At 42.8% G+C, this 16,375-nt stretch overlaps 1 protein-coding gene across 2 annotated transcripts; it reads right to left on the reverse strand.

Annotated features, from left to right (window-relative positions):
* Positions 1-142: 142 nt before the first annotated feature.
* On the reverse strand, positions 143-16,034 carry mapkapk3 (MAPK activated protein kinase 3). 2 transcript variants are annotated; one of them, XR_013773136.1, is made up of 11 exons: positions 15,328-16,034; positions 10,720-10,859; positions 6,708-6,772; positions 6,423-6,502; positions 6,180-6,306; positions 5,882-5,957; positions 5,632-5,756; positions 4,864-4,949; positions 4,669-4,749; positions 533-1,270; positions 143-447 (listed from the first exon to the last, which is right to left on the reverse strand). XR_013773136.1 is itself a non-coding variant. In XM_079296897.1 (10 exons), exons 1-10 carry the CDS (start codon positions 15,622-15,624, stop codon positions 1,115-1,117), a joined length of 1,233 nt encoding a protein of 410 aa, XP_079153023.1. In that variant the 5' UTR covers positions 15,625-16,034; the 3' UTR covers positions 143-1,114. The 2 variants fall into 2 exon arrangements, 1 of the variants encoding a protein (XP_079153023.1); XM_079296897.1 differs by having other exon boundaries at positions 143-1,270.
* Positions 16,035-16,375: the final 341 nt, after the last annotated feature.

Below are 16,375 nucleotides of genomic sequence, written 5' to 3' on the forward strand. Positions count from 1 at the left end.
GTCTAACTCCAGATAGCTGCATCCCAAATAACTATTCCACTGCTGCTATTTATAGCGGCCTCACAAAGCCTGAAAGGCATGAATACAAAAGCAATCGTTCCAAGGTCCTCGGGGGAAAAAAAACACGTGAAGCTTTGCTTTATAAAGTTTTATTTACAACCGTATGAACAAATCCAATTTCTACACGGAGTGGATGTACTTGATAGATGAGGTTTCCATTATCGAAAGGCTGCACTGCTGATGTTTTAACGTGACGTGAAACTGCAGCCCCTATTTACTGGAAGCAGCTAAGTCAACCCCCATAAACACACGCGCAAGACCTTCCTCAAGACAAGTGTCACAACCATGACGCCACTAAAACAAGAAGCGCTCTGGCCTCACACTCACAGGAAGCAGACAGGTTGTGTGCTGCCTCTCGTAGCTCCATCAAGAAGACACAGTGTTGATCTGCAGCAGTGACACAGAGGGAAAGTCACTGCAGGGTAATACGTGTGGGGCCATTTTTATTGTTGTTTCAATGAAAAATACTCACTGGGGTCGAAGGCAGTGGATGTTATTGACAAGACAGTCAGTGTCAGGCGTTGCTTTGACGGACAGCGTTAACACCACGCAGGTAATAGTGAGTGCACTAGTTTCAGTCTGTCCACAGGTTGCTTCGTCTCTCTTTGTGTGTGATTTGCACACTGGTGCATAGTTACAAAAGGAGACCTCAAATAGGCAACCCAGCATTGAAATACACAAAACACGAACACTAGAAATACTTCCATGTCTGCACACGGACACGCTTACAAACTGGCATGGTCTAAAAATGACGTACAGACATAAAAATGATTAAAAACAGATAAAACCACAGTGAACAGAGCTGTTGATTTCTGCCACTGACAGGAGAAACAGGTGCTATCATGTCTTGATACGTCTTCTAAATGTCCAGCTCTCACTGTGATGTTGTTCCTATGTTGTCCCTTTATTTCCTCGACATCCAGTCTCTCAAGAGTCTCGGGCAAATCTCTGAATTATCTTCTCCTGCACAAATCAGCTTTTACGCCCTCTTGTGAACCGCTTGCCATCACAATCGGCTGTCCCGCTTGGGTTTCCACCAACAGTCCTCCGCGTCTCACTGACTTTGGCAGACCGTGGAGCCACTCTTGGCCCCTGCAGCGGCCTTCTTGCGTCTCTTGTTGAGCAGCGGGTTGCTGGAGGTGTCGAGATCTTTGATCTTAACCTGGTCATAGTCCACACGCATGGTCGCTAAAGCGCTGGTCATCTCTTCCTGTGAGAGACAGGGCACAGCGTGTTAGTTCAGCGAAGAGGGCAGCGATGATACGATACAGGGCAATAATATGATGTTGCAAGTAAACTTCAGTTGAACCCTATTCTCAACAAAGAAATTATTTAAACTGGGGCTTTAGGAGTTTTTAAAATATTGACTTTGCAACTTTTACCCCCTTTACATCAATAGATTTGAGCTAATCAGTGCAGACATGCAATAGTTTAACATTTTTGGAAATATGCTTATTCCCATTCTTGCAGAGTTAGATGAGAAGGTTGATACCACTCTTACATTTCTACAGTAAACATGTAGCTGGTGCCAGCAGCTGGTTAGCTTAGCTTAGCTTAGCGTTAAGACTGGAACCGGAGGGAAAGAGCTAGCATAGCTCTGTTCAAAGGTAATAAGATCAGCCTACCAGCACCAAATGGTCAGATTGCTGGCATAGACACTGTCCGGCACATAACCCTCCGTAAAAAAACACAACTTTGCATTTTTACACACCAGCTTTAGGGGTGCTGGTAGGTGTTTTTTATTACCATTGGACAACAGTTTCCAGTCTTTATGCTACACTAAGATCGCCGACTGCTGGCTTTAACCTTAACATACAGACATGAGAGTCTCGAAAAGCCAATAAGCCTGCTTCCCAAAATGTCAAAGTACTCATATTTCACTAACGGATTGGAAGTGCAGGTAAAAATAACCAAAAGTGGAAACGGTAGAGAGAAACTGAACACTTTTACGAGTTTGGGAAAGATCAATTCATCACTGTCCGGGGACAAGAGAAGACTGGTCTGCAAACTGGAGCTGAGAGCTACAGCGCTGGAAACGTGAAGCCTCGAACACTTCATCCTTTATGGTTCACGATTTGAAGCCACTTGCCAGTCGTGTCAGTCTACCTATGTAGAAAGAGTGTAACGTTTTTGTGCTTTTTGAGAAGTGGTTGCTCAAGAGTGTGCAATCCGTGAAATGTTTTGCACGACGTAGAATGAACAGAGGCGTATTGTGTCCGTATCTTTTTGAGGAAATGTTCTTTTCACAGCGTGTCGCTTCAAACCTTCTCATTCACCTGTTGTGGAGGAATGTGCCATTCTCTCCATGATGTTCGCTCACATTTACAGCCACAACTGTGCAGTACATTACGTACAGCACTGTGCATTAAGCCCACGGTGACTTGATAAGAGCAAACAGCGTTCTTGTTCTGGAAACACATTGCTTTGCGTAAATCTAGAAACGGAATTGGAAAAAAAACCACCACAGGGCAGCTAAGATCCTCTGTGTTTAAGTGTGTGTGTTAAACACAAACTGCATGTGTGTGTGTTAAATGTTAGTTACACTGAACTAACTCATAGTACAGACAAGACTGTGACCACTGCCTCCCCCTATTGGCTATCGGGGGACCATCAAGTCCTAGGTTTGAAGCATTTTAATTAGTTTCATTGACTGAAGGGTGTAAAAATATAAAATAAAAATAGCAATTTTCCTTTGCTGGCTTTCATGTGGTAATCATTATAATCACTGGAGGGGCAATCACATACATTTTTTTACACACAAAAATCTGTTTACCAGTCATATAGTACTACTTAGTAGGGGTGTAACAATATGCGTATTCATATTGAACCGTTCGGTACGAGGCTCACGGTTCGGTACGCATGACGAACCGAATACGTTTGAATAAAAAAAACTTTATTTAACCAGGTAGTCCCATTGAGATTAAAAATCTCTTTTGCAAGATGTAAGTAACAATACAAGATGTAAGTAACAATACTACATAACATTCAGGAGCAGTTTCTGTTTTTTATGCTTATGTGTTGCTAGGAAGACACCCCAGAAGATGAGTCACTCAGGTATAGTTCCATCATTGTTCAAAGTCAAAGAATAACTTCATGATGTTAGTTGTAATGAATAAATATATTTTAACATCAAGTACATTTCTCTGGCATTTATAGTTTTCTACTGTACCGAACCGTACCGAACCGTGGCTCCACTGTATCGTACCGATATTGTACCCTCTGTGAGAGTCACACAGACACACACCTGGGGCAGGTGCTGTAGACACGCCCCCTCTGTGAGTGTCACACACACACACACCTGGGGCAGGTGCTGTAGACACGCCCCCTCTGTGAGAGTCACACAGACACACACTTGGGGCAGGTGCTGTAGACACGCCCCCTCTGTGAGAGTCACACAGACACACACCTGGTTCAGGTGCTGTAGACACGCCCCCTCTGTGAGAGTCACACAGACACACACTTGGGGCAGGTGCTGTAGACACGCCCCCTCTGTGAGAGTCACACAGACACACACCTGGTTCAGGTGCTGTAGACACGCCCCCTCTGTGAGAGTCACACAGACACACACCTGGTTCAGGTGCTGACAGAAGTATCAGAGTGAAGCTGGACAGGCCCAATAATATTCCACTCACCACAGAAAGGTCGACCCTCTCCCCAGACAATGGAGATATTCTCATCTTTTTGAAAATAATGTCACAGTAATGTAACATTATTGTGTATTTGAATGACCTGACAGGAAGTAAACATAGACCCAAGTTGTTGCCGAGCAGTTCAGTTCAGTGTAAACAGTGGAAGCTAGCTCACTGGCTGTTTCTTTCTTTCAGTATTGATCAAAGGACGAGGATATCAACATACCTCATGTTGCACTTAAACTTAACAGAATTCTTGAATGTATTATTTTTATTTATTTATTTCATTTTGTTTCAAATTGGACATCTTCAATATTTTTGTTTTCATGTAAGACTATCGCCCAAAGTTCTTTGCTTTAAGTGTTCTTGAAGTTCTTTAATGAATAAATGGAAAGCAAAGTTATGTTTGTCTCCTCCCCTTTTCTTTGTTGATCCGAAAAATGATCCGAACCGTGACTCCTGAACCGTGATCCGAACCGAACCGTGAGGTTTGTGATCCGTGACACCCCTATTGTATACTGTATGTCTTCTGTGGTTCTGGACGAGTTTTGTAAGGGCTGAGAAAATGACCCCGATGATGTCACAGTGATGTCATCAGGGGGTATCTCAGTTTGGGCTTGGAGACTCCACATTTTAACAAAGAGTATCACAAACTGAGGGAGAGGAGTTTGAAGCATATGGGTATTTACCAGGCATGCATATAAGATGCTCTTGAGTTGCATTCTGGGAAACGTAGGATCCAGCACTTTCAGAGCTTGCCCCTTACTAGAGACTAAAAGTCAGGATACCTCGGCCTCTGCCTCATTGATTTTGACCATTCTTTTTTTAATCTGTCTCTCACTACTCCCTACATTTACAGATGTGTAATACTGAATTGCAGGAGTGGCACTGTAACACTGGGGACAACCTAAAGCTTTGAGTTTAGAGGTTGTAATGTGAATATGTGACCAGAGGGGGTCAGTGTTGTTGTGCTTCTGACCTTCACATCTTCCCACAGCTCTCTGTCCTCAGTCAGCACCCGGGTGGTGTGGAGCGGAGTGGAGGGAACCACCATAGACTTCTGCAGAGGGCATAAAACCGCAGCTGTAGATACGAGCAAACAGATGCGCAGACAAACAGGAAGCAGTACAGGAAGTATACAATGTCTATCTGTACTTGACCCTCAGATTCTTACATTAATCCAGGGGAGGTTCATGAATTGAGTGATGGTCATTCTCTCGTTAGGGTCCGTCTTCAGCAGCTCATGGATCAAATCTTTGGCTGGAAGAGCAAAGGCAATGCAAAGACAATTACATTATCAGCAGCAGAACACGTACATGCCTAATTGTGTGTCTTGTGGAGCTTTTCAAGGACTCAGGGACAGACTGGCCTACTTTCACAGCGAATGGGATTACTTGAGAGGAAAGAGTGAGCGTGTGCAAATGACAGCGTGTGCACAGCATCATGCACTGTCATCATCGCAGTTGGTTAGGAGGACAACACCAGCTGCATGATGTGTTTTTAGTTATCTGTCTCTGACGTCTCATAGAGCGTTTGTTGTATTTCTTTAGAAGTAAAACTGAAGGAAAAGCAGCAGGAAATAAAGCCAGTGAGCCAAATAGAGCCATTGTGACCTGCATGGCAGCAGACAGAGACACCATAGTTTACCATCGTTGGAAAATGTGTGTTTAAAGAGACTGCACTTAGGTAAGGACACGAGAAGCTAAAAGGTGTAGACGTAAACTGAAGCTGTCTAAAAGCAAAGTGCAGTACTTCACCCACATGATGTGATAATTTCACAAATGTGTGGTTGAAGATATGAGTTTAATATTCCATTGATAGCAGGTTGTATTTTGGAAAATGTTTTTCAAAAACTACATTTTCAGGGGCTGGAAATGGAGAGAAAAACAAGCATTTTGAAATGTTTAAGTGTGAGTGTGTTTTTGGAGAGGGGGCTTCACACCTTCCTGTGACACTTCAGCCCACTCTGGGTTGGGGAATTCGTACTGGCCCATCCGGATCCTCTTCTTCATCCCCGGAGAAATGGCCTGGCCGGTGTTGGAGTAAAACGGAGGGAAGCCACACAGCCTACAGAGAGAAACAGGTTGAGACAGACGACCTTTAAAACCTTGAAGGCTTTGTTTAAAGGCATCCATACACCAAATCAATCATACAAAGCAGGCCCCCGACCCAACCCCACGTCCATTACTCACAGGATGTACATGATGACGCCCAGAGACCACATGTCACATGACTTGTCATATTTCTCCGGACCCAAAACCTCAGGAGCTTATCATTGGCAAAACATGAACACAAAGAAATCGATTTCAAAACATATAATGGATTTCAGTGGCAAAAAATATTGTATGTTGTATTTCTTATCAAAAAATAAATAAATAATAGAAACACCATGTACAAAAATACATGACAATGTTTCCAAGCCTTCCCTCAAACAGTTCACATGTCAGGAAAAAAAAGAAAATCTTTTAAAAGCAAGATAAAGCAACATACCCACGTAGTACGGTGTATAACAGGGGGTCTGCAGAGGGTTGTGTAGCGTCGTCTCCTTAGCAAAGCCAAAGTCTGTTAATTTGAGGACCCCATTTCTTTCTTTAAGGGTGTACAGCAGGTTCTCTGGCTGGTTAGGAGGCAGAGGAAGAACAAAGAAATATGACAAAATGTTCTTTAATGACCCAGAACGGATCACGTTCTTCATGAGTTCGGTGGAGGTCTTGACTCTTGATCGCTCTGCACCTTGATGTCTCTGTGCGCGATGTTAATGTGGTGGAGATACTCGATGGCCGTGCCGATGTCCTTCATGATCTCAGAAGCCTCTGGGAGGAAAAGAGGAGAACACACTCTCAAACCAGAAGCAATTCCAGTATCACACAACAAAAGATACAAATAAAACGGGGATCAGAAAGGAACATATATATAACTCTCTGTCTAATGTTGGCCAAGATGGCTGCCTTATATCGTTCTTCCCCGTTAATAACGGTTTATTCTCTCTCACATCCATCACAGTCCATCAGTCCTCACCTTTCTCAGTGAAGGCCTGGTCTCCTCTGGCCTGGATTCGGCTGAACAGCTCTCCTCCCTCCATACTGCAGACACACGTACACACACATTTACAAAATGTACAAACGACGATCCAGGGCATAATGTCGTCTCTGTATCACAGATATCAACCTTGATAGTAATAATCAAGTAATAATCTTCTTTTCTCATTTTGATATTTTCGCCTTCGGTAGAAAAAAAAAATGTAGGAAGAACATTTTTCAAATTGTTAAATGCTCTCCATATTTGAATTTAAGCCTTTCATTGAGGGCAAATCACCGTCAATATCCATGAGCACAAATTAGATGATTTGTGTGTGTGTAGAGGTCCCGCATGTGCAACTCAAACAGCCGCATATTGTACTTTTTACTACATCTCAGAGGAAAATATTCATTTCTCTGACAGCTTGTTAACTTTTCAGACTGTAGAGGCTGATGAAATACAATGTGCTAAAGCGTTTTGAAATACAATTGTTCAATGTGTTTCTTTTGTAAATAAACTGAAGTCAAGTTGCACAGATTGTTTTTAAATCCATCTTTCTATTCCATACTATGTGCATTTCATCGTCAAACCTCTTGTGACAAACAGCTCAAAGAAACCCTTTGATCTTAATTGATTCAAACATGATGTGATCATATTTAATCATACTGTTGTGTTTACAGAAGTTAACAGATAAAATGACCCTTGACCCGGTCAAGGATCTGGAGCTAAGGTTAGGAACCCCTGTTTGTATATTAACTGTTTGCCAAGTGAGTTCCCAAACTTAAATCACTGAATTAGTGGATGAAAAATGATTGATCCTTCACTGCACTAAAAGTACTAGCACCATACTGATGAAACAATCCACTACGAGTAAAAGTCCTGCATTCAAAACCTGAGTCAAGTATTTTATTATCAGCAAAATGTACTTAAAGTACCGAAAGTAAAAGTACCCGTGCATTAAAATGTTCCCTGTCAGTGTTTTACAATGATATCCGATGTTTTTAGGATATATATCATTGCTGCATTAAAGTGTATGTTGCATGTTTTTACCTCCTTTATATACTGTTGGTTAGTTTAATCTATTCTCATTTGTGCTCGTGGACATTGACTGTGATTTGCCTTCATACGTTTCTACTTGTGTCATGTAGCGCAAGACACTGGGGAACGGCAATGCATCTGCACTCAGCACCACAGGCACAGTGTAGCAGGTAAACGTCACAGGTGCAAAGTACACTGAAGGTGATTTTGAAACGATCAGCTGACATGACTACAGCAGTGACATGTTATTGGCCATACAAAATTCCAAGTAACTATAATGGAATCGTTCCCACAGTTAGTGTTAGAGCCAAATATGGTGTTGTAAATACAACTGTATTTCTTTGTGTGTACATTGGGTGGCGCTAGGGCTGGGCGATAAATCGATTTAATCGATTAATTCGAATGTGTGCTTTAAGGCGATGTGTTTTATTGAAAATCGAGAAAATCGCCCCCACCCCTCCCCCCGTTGGGTTCCCGTAGTTGAGTGCGCGCGCATTGTTTACAAACGAAAACAATGGCGGCCAGCAGTGAAGCTCTCGTTCTTAAGAGAGGGAAGAATGTGTCTTCGGTGGTCTGGAAATGGTTCGGGTTCGTGTCATCTGACACAGAACAAACAGCCTCAAACAGAGGCATGCCGCCGAGTGGGAGAAGTGTTGCGCCCTGAGGAGGGAGCAGGACCGCGGGAGCACAAGCGACGCTGTCTTCCTGGCAAAAAATATTTAGAAAAAACATGCACTACTGTTTAATACTGTTGGTTATGTTGTGAATGCACTTGATTTTGTTTACATGCACTTATTTACTGTGCAAAATATGTTATGTTGATGTTAGATCAGATGTTGGACTTTTGAAAATGTGAATGGTAAAGGGTCACATACATTTTATTTCATGCTGTGTTTGTATCAGTGTATTCAGTTAGAAAAGCTTACTGTCAAAAGTTACATTTGCACAGTTGTTTACAATGGAAGGCTACTATTTAATGCCATTTAATGTTATCTTTAATTTAATTTTATATTTAAATGATTCAGGCAAACAAAAGAGTGACCAAATACTTTTTGTATACTACAGGCACCTTTCTACAATGTTCAGGTTTTGTTTGCACTTTATTTTTATCAACCTACGAGGGAAAATCATCACAAAATAAAATAAAAAATTGTTTTCAACAGCTTCTGTCATCTGCAAAAATTTGTGGGGGAAAAAATCGATTTAAATCGTGAATCGGATTTTTTGTAAAAAAATCGGAGATTTTATTTTTAGGCCATATCGCCCAGCCCTAGGTGGCGCTGTATTCATGTCCTGGGCTCGGGTATATCGGTCCTGAAATCGCCGTGGTTGTCAGGTGTTTGACCCCGGAAGGGCAAAAGGTTTTGACCGCTATACGCTAATTTGGTGCATTTACTGTCGGTGGAAAGAATGGGATTTTTTGTACGTTGTTCCACAACAAAGAGAATAAATGAGCTATATATCATGAAACAAACGTCTCTGTGATGATGTGTCGAATGCAACACACGTCACAGAAAATCCGCTGGGTTGGTTTTCAGTGGAAATCTGTTGAACACTTTCACCGAAAGCTTTCAGTTTCAGAAATGATGCGTGAAAGTGAAAGCAGAAAAAAACAGAGTGGAAAACCGAACCGAAATACGGAAGAAAGGAAAAGTACCAAAATATTCTTATCTAATTCTTTTAAAGTTCAGACAGTTTCAGAATCACAACCACTCATCAAACGGCTCTCTGATGCCCGAGACTCTCCGCTCCGCTACTCAGACAAATGTTTGTGCTGACACGGAGGTAAGTAAGCATTCAGTAAGAGCGTACTTATTGTGGTTCCTAACACACACAGATGAACAGATCGGTGAAAGAGAAGTCTATATGTGAATTGACTGTCCTCTTCTGACCCTCGCTCACACAGGAAGCAGTGAGTGAACACTGAGAGAGCACACACACACACACACACACACACACACAGAACAATGCAAACAGTTGCTCTGTCACTAAATGTGATGATGAGAAGTTAATCACTATCTAAAATCCCCTTGAAGTTACAGAGGACGGTGTCATTTCTCGGCTGTCAGCCTCTGTGGTTTCTTTCTGTTCCACTGAATTATTGTTTTTTTCCATTCACAAGTGAGCGGCAATAAAAGGAACAAAGTTCAGCTAAATGTATCTACGTCAAAGCTCTCTCTCTCTCTCACCATCAGTGCAGACGTCCTCAGGCCTTATGACGGACCTCTAACATGCTCCCAGTGGCACAAAGCTTCTGCTTAAGGCTCGACTTTGCGTGAAAACACAAGAACATATTCAATATATTGGAAAAATGACTTTCCGACAGAACTTTGCAGAGAGTGGCTTTAGTCGAGTCCTGTAATACGCAGATTGTTTTCATGAGACAAAACAAACCTGCTGTGAAAACTGAAGCAACAGTTTCAGTCTGATGTGTTTATAAAGATGTGATTCGGCGATCACACAAAGTGTGTTGATTTGTACCAGCGGCCTCTTGTTGAAATAAATATGTCGGGTCACACGTCTGGTCGCTACGGAGCTTGTGTTCTTTATTCATCGCAAAGCAAATGCAAATATTCCAGTGGAAACCTGTGGAATCTGAGCAGAGTCATTGTAACTTCTCATGTTCTGGGCAACGTTTGTTTGAAAGAGGTTCGTTGAATAAATCCCCATCATCCTCCTTATTAAGATCTGTGCTCCGCGGGGCAGATCAGAGAGAGCAGAGCTGTGATTTAGGACACACTGTAGTCACTGTAAGGCTTAAGTTTGAGCCTGATAATAAAATAGCTCACTCACTCATCACTGCCCAATTTAAATCATTTGTCTAATCAATTATTTTACGACACATGGAATTGAATCATTATTTATATCACCAAATATGGAGACATAAGGGAATAGATCGTTGTCAGGCGTGTGTGTGTGTGTGTGTGTGAGAGTGTGTAAGCTGATGGGTGGAGTGGTGAAATGTGAGTCCTACCACTCCATGATGATGAGCAGGCACTTCTTTCCCTGATGCATGTTTTCATACAGGCTGATGATGCGAACTATATACGGCCCTCCTGATACTCGCCAGTGGAGCTCCACCTCTCGTCTGGCTTTGGGGCTGTCGTAGAGAATCTGGGAGACACAGAGATGTGATATGATGAATATGCATTGAATTAGTGATTCGTAGAAACTCAATGAGTATGACAGGACTGACCAGCTTCATATATTCATTTATATTGCTAGATTCTACGCTGGTTCAATATTGTCATTGATGGACTTGCAGTGGAATCCCATCATCACCTTTATGTCATCATGTAATCGTCAGAATTCACGTTTCAGAGCAAACTCACAAAATTCACCTTTTTGCTTTACATTTATGAAGCTTTTGGTCTCATGTAAATTTAACAGAAAATCAATCTGCAACAACTTTGATTGATCAATTAATTGTTTGAGTCATTTCATTTTCTTTCCTCGTTCCAGCTTCTCTTGAGGATTTGCTGCGTCTCTCTGTTTTATGACTGTAAATTCAATATCTTTGGCTTTGGGACTGTTGGTTGGACAAAACAAGCAGTTTGAAGGTGTCACTTTAGACTTTAGGAAACTGTGATGAATATTTTATTGTATCAACAATTAATGGATCAATCAAGAAAATAACAGGCGGTTCAATCAATGATGAAAATGATTGATAATTGCGGCGCTGATGTTGATATCAGAAAGAATCATTGTTGATGTTGTAATGATCTAAAATCTGTCAGGTGTAGCATCATGTCAAATATTATAATCATTTGGTCAAAACACTTATATTTAATTTATTCATACTTTTTTGTGACCTACACCATCAATGTAGTCGTACGTGGTTCAATATTAAGTACTTTTTGTTTTGTTTTAGTTGGTGAAAAGTGAGCCTCAATAGTGTCGACCCAGTAAGAGACAAATAAAAGCTCATAATAATGAGCAACATCGATGCAACTGACTGTCTCCACTGACCCACTAAGTGTAGGACAAACACAATCCGTAAGGCAGCCTGGTCAGGATGTGCATTTGACATAAGTACGCACACACACACACACACACACACACACACACACACACGCGCACACACTCACACACCAGCAGCTGGACCTTGACATAGCACACATCTTCAGTCAGGGTGTATTTTTGGCTGTGACAGGAATGGAGTGATCTCCTGCTGTTCACAAGGCCTGAGCCTGGAGTACATGACACACAGAGAGGCTGACTCATTGACGTACAAAACGCACACACACACACACAAACACACACACACACACACACAAACCCGTGTTCTCTAACAGGTGACTTTAAACTTCTCAAAATGTGAAAAGAACATTGTGTTTGAGCTCGCTAACGTCAAAGAGGAAGTGAGGGCCGAGTGTTTCGGAGCAGCAGCGTGTTGAAAGTAGAAGTTGAGGGTTTCCGGTGACTTATTCGTCTGATCTACAACTACGTGTGTCCTATTTTGTAAAGCAAAGGAGTGGGCAGGTTTGTGTCTGCTGTGTCATTTGAAGCTTTACGACTTTAATCAGAGCAGATAGCATGTGAGCTGCTTTCCTTAATTTCCTGCATTGAACCAGAGTTGGCTCCAATAAAAGAGGACTGTATTGGATTAAATACATCAATAAAACATGGGGGGGGGGGGGGGCAAAGAGACGATTAAGAGAATGAGACAGACAGTTAATCTTCTGATGGACTCTTGTCTCATGTGAGGCCATATCATGACGACTAAACACACGCTTGCCCCCGATCGTGATATATATACCAATCAACCACATCCTCACACTCCTCTAAACCAATCAGATCTCTGTGGATAACCCACACTGAGACACACACATGATACATGATAATGAGTTTAACAGCCACACACACACACACACACACACACACACACACACACACACACACACACACACACACACACACACACACACACACACACACACACACTTATATGGCTCCAGCATGTTTAAACTCTGTCACATATTAGCGGCTCAGAGAGTCCTGATCTGATCTGTCTTGATAAAAAGGTGATTTATCTTTACAACTTCTACCAATAAATCGCTGCTCATGAAGTCTACAACAGAGTGGCATACAGTTCATCAATGAAAAGTGAAGGGATCACTAAAGTCATTACAATTCATCCAAAGGGCAACATGAACGTCATACTCATGATGGCACGGGAGGAAAAGTCAGGGGATCAAAATATATCCTCAACCAGAACGGATCTTTCGTTGCATTCATTCACGACAACCTCGTGGCGCTTCAGTCCTGCAGCATGTTTCCTCCATGCTGCCGTCGAAGCCGGTAATAAGCTTGAATTGCAAACCTCTGAGACTGATTAACTTGTTTCACCGGTGGCCTGGAGCGAACCTGCGTAAGATCTGATTGTGGTTTTGGTACACCAGGTCTCTTCCATGAAGAGCTTATCAAACTATTGAGAATTTCTACGACAGTTTGGTGTCTGTGGCTCCCAGAGGAAACCCAGATGTGTCACAATCATGCCAAAGGCCTGATCACAGTGGTGAACACACACACAAACACATGAACTGTGAATTGGATTGCCGGTACACGAACCTGTGGCTTGTACAGCTTTCCACGTGCTAAGCTGGAAGGCACTTCAGGCGCTAAGATGGAACGATCAGCGGCCAAATACGTGCCCCCAAAGGTTTTAACAGTTAAAGTGCTCAAGAGGACTGCCGCGCACCACGGGGCTCCCTGCTCTAGGGAGTCAGACGAATCCTGATGACTTGAACTGAATGACATTAACAGGATGGCTCCCCTCCAGCTCTGCTGCAAGGTGGATTACATCGTTACCACCCATCCACTACGTTTAGCGCTGAGAGCAACACTTAATTAAAGAGCCAGTGAGCTGGTCAACTCTCCTCAGTCACAAACACTCTCGGTTATTTCCTTTTGCTCTCTTTTTGCCTTGAGATTAAAACAATACAGACAAGTGGTAAATTAGCTTGAATGGTAATGAAGTCAAATAAAAACTCTATCAGGTACACTCCGTCACTGAGTCCAGTACAATCCACGAGCAAACAAACACACACAGACACCAGTGAGAGCTGTTATAGAGAAAGTGTTTTGTGATTTTACGAGTGTTTCATTTCTCATCTCTCAAAGCCTTTTAAGGGATCAAAGTTGATTCAGACGCTGAGAGTGGTGGGTTTGTGGTGCTACCACGAAGCTGGGGTCACGCTGGCCGGCTACAGCTTTCTCTGGTGGAGTCTGAGGTCTGTCGAGCACCAAGCGATGCTTTTATGGATGCAGTCAGCAGTTACATGACTACACAGCAAACCGTTTCCACAGATTAACACACCTTCGCTTTATAGCCAGCAAGAAGTTTCTACTACGACTTTATATACAGTATATATACATATTTATTTATCTTTCTCTCCGCTGTCATTTCTAAACCGTGTTCTTCTCCCTCTCTGACATGACACGATGAGGCATCCGATCCCTCTTGCTCTTTCATCCCTTGTTTTTGAGTCCCTATTGTCTGCTGCAGTTCACTCTTTCTCATCCTCTGTTTCTCTATCTGTCCCAGAGTCTGGTTCTACAGCTCCGCTCTGCTTGTGCCACTGCTGCCCGTTTTTGGCAGCTCAGATCCAGATGGATTAGTGTAAGCCAGTAAATCTCTCACCAGAGTCTGTGGTGACAGCCTGACGACCTGAGCTTGTGTGCCTCTAAAGGGGGCGTGCTCAAGTTTTCCATTGCCCCCCAGAACAAGGTGCCACTGTCAAACTCCACGTGCCCCCACGAAGCAGCGTACATATCAGGGCACATGGCTGGGTGACCAATGCGGCCTTTAATTAACTTGCATCTGATATACAGTGATCGGCTTCACGCTCAACCTGTCCACGTGTCGAGCATCATGTGAGCTCAGTGGGCAACATGAGCGGTATATTTCAAACCCAATATGAAAAGCAGAGCCCAGACATGCTTGTACGCCAGTCATCGTCTTGACATGAGCGTAGGTCTCTGAACAAAGTGACACAAAGAGGAGTTTTGTTTGTCACTTGTGGGAGAAAAATGTATTTGTGTTTTAATTATATTTGTGTAAAATCATATCCATAATTTCAAATGTAGTCATGTATATTCACATCACCGATGCCGGGTATTTGTGCTCTTTTGGCCGCCTCAACTTTGTAACAGTTTGAACAGTTTAACAGCTTCAGTGTTTGTCCTGTATGTCTGTGACAGAAATCTGACCTCAATAAAGGGCCAATGTTTTTGAATCTGGGCTACAGACTCACAAGTAAACTCACTTTTATATAATTTACAAATGTTTCTATTTAAAAGCTAAATGCTCACAGTATCCCTCCGCTCTGTTCCAAAATGATTGACAGCTCTAAAACAACTAAAAACAAAGTGAAACTATTTCTCAAGCGGGATCATTTGGCACACACAATGCTTAAAAGTCTTCCATGATGCTGTAAGTGACCTGCACTACACTGAATCTAACTTTGTGCTGACTGGGCAAGTAGAAGTTTACTTATGGGGAGTGTAAACAGAGCTGAAGGGGTCTATTGTCTACTTCCCTGTTGATAACACAAACATGTGTGTCAGGTGACTTCAGTACCTTCAGCGCGCACCTCTCTCCAGTCTTCTTGTTGAAGCACTGAAGAACTTTTCCGTTGATCCCTAAGCCTAGAACCTTACTGGAGATCTTATACTCGTCCGTCACCGCGTTGCGCTTTATATCCACTTTGGGATATTCGGGCAAGGCGAAGTGTGTGGAGTCGCCGCCCGGGTCCTCTCTGTCAGTTGCGGGGGGAGCGGTCTGCTGCAGTTTCGGCTCGTCGGCCGGGGAGTCCGGCTCTGCCTCAGCCATTGGCGCTTGCAGCGGCTTCTCATTTCCGTTTCCATTTTGCAGCATGTTGACACCGGCTTCTTGTCACCAGCGGTACTCCGGAGTAGAAAAAGCGCGAGTAATTCGCCAAAGTAACGCGATGACGCCCGCTGCCCTCCGGTAATTGCGTAAAGGTGAGAGGAATCCTTGAGCACCGCTGGCGCGTCTGGTTGTCCTGGACACCGCAGCCACTGGGCACTGGACTCCACACACTAATTCCTCTGTGTCTCAAATAAATAGTTTATAAAACAAATTACACTCGCTTAAACTGCCCAATAGCTATTGTTCTCACTGAACTTTAATACCCGCCAATTAAAAACAACAACTATTCTTTCAACCGGTCTCTTCAGAGAAATCCGAATATTTTTTGGATTATCTGAATGTCACAAAAATGTAATTCCAGCAAGAGAAGTCTTTAACAGACAGAAGTGTGACGATATTCCGTTGATTCTGCTGATCTCAGCTTCTCGGTGATCTGGAGTCCTTTGGTAGTGGTCACATGGCCAGTCACTGTCACCGTTTGTTTAAGCACCACCCTCCTACAGTTAAGTCATAATTCACATCTCTGTGGAAGCCTTAAAGGAGCAGGACGTACATTCAGTTCAGTGTCCAGTGAGCACTGTGGAGAACAAGTGAAGGTGGGAGGAGAGTTGATTTAAAGCAAACCACTGAACAGGATCCCTCTAACCTCAACCACAGTAAATAATCTAACAATATTACACTCATAAGGCATTATTAAAAACAGTTTATTACACAGTGTGCATACAACAGATGCTTT

This window comes from Melanostigma gelatinosum, assembly GCF_949748355.1.
Source record: "Melanostigma gelatinosum genome assembly, chromosome: 3".
In the NCBI taxonomy this organism is placed as follows: Eukaryota; Metazoa; Chordata; class Actinopteri; order Perciformes; family Zoarcidae; genus Melanostigma; species Melanostigma gelatinosum.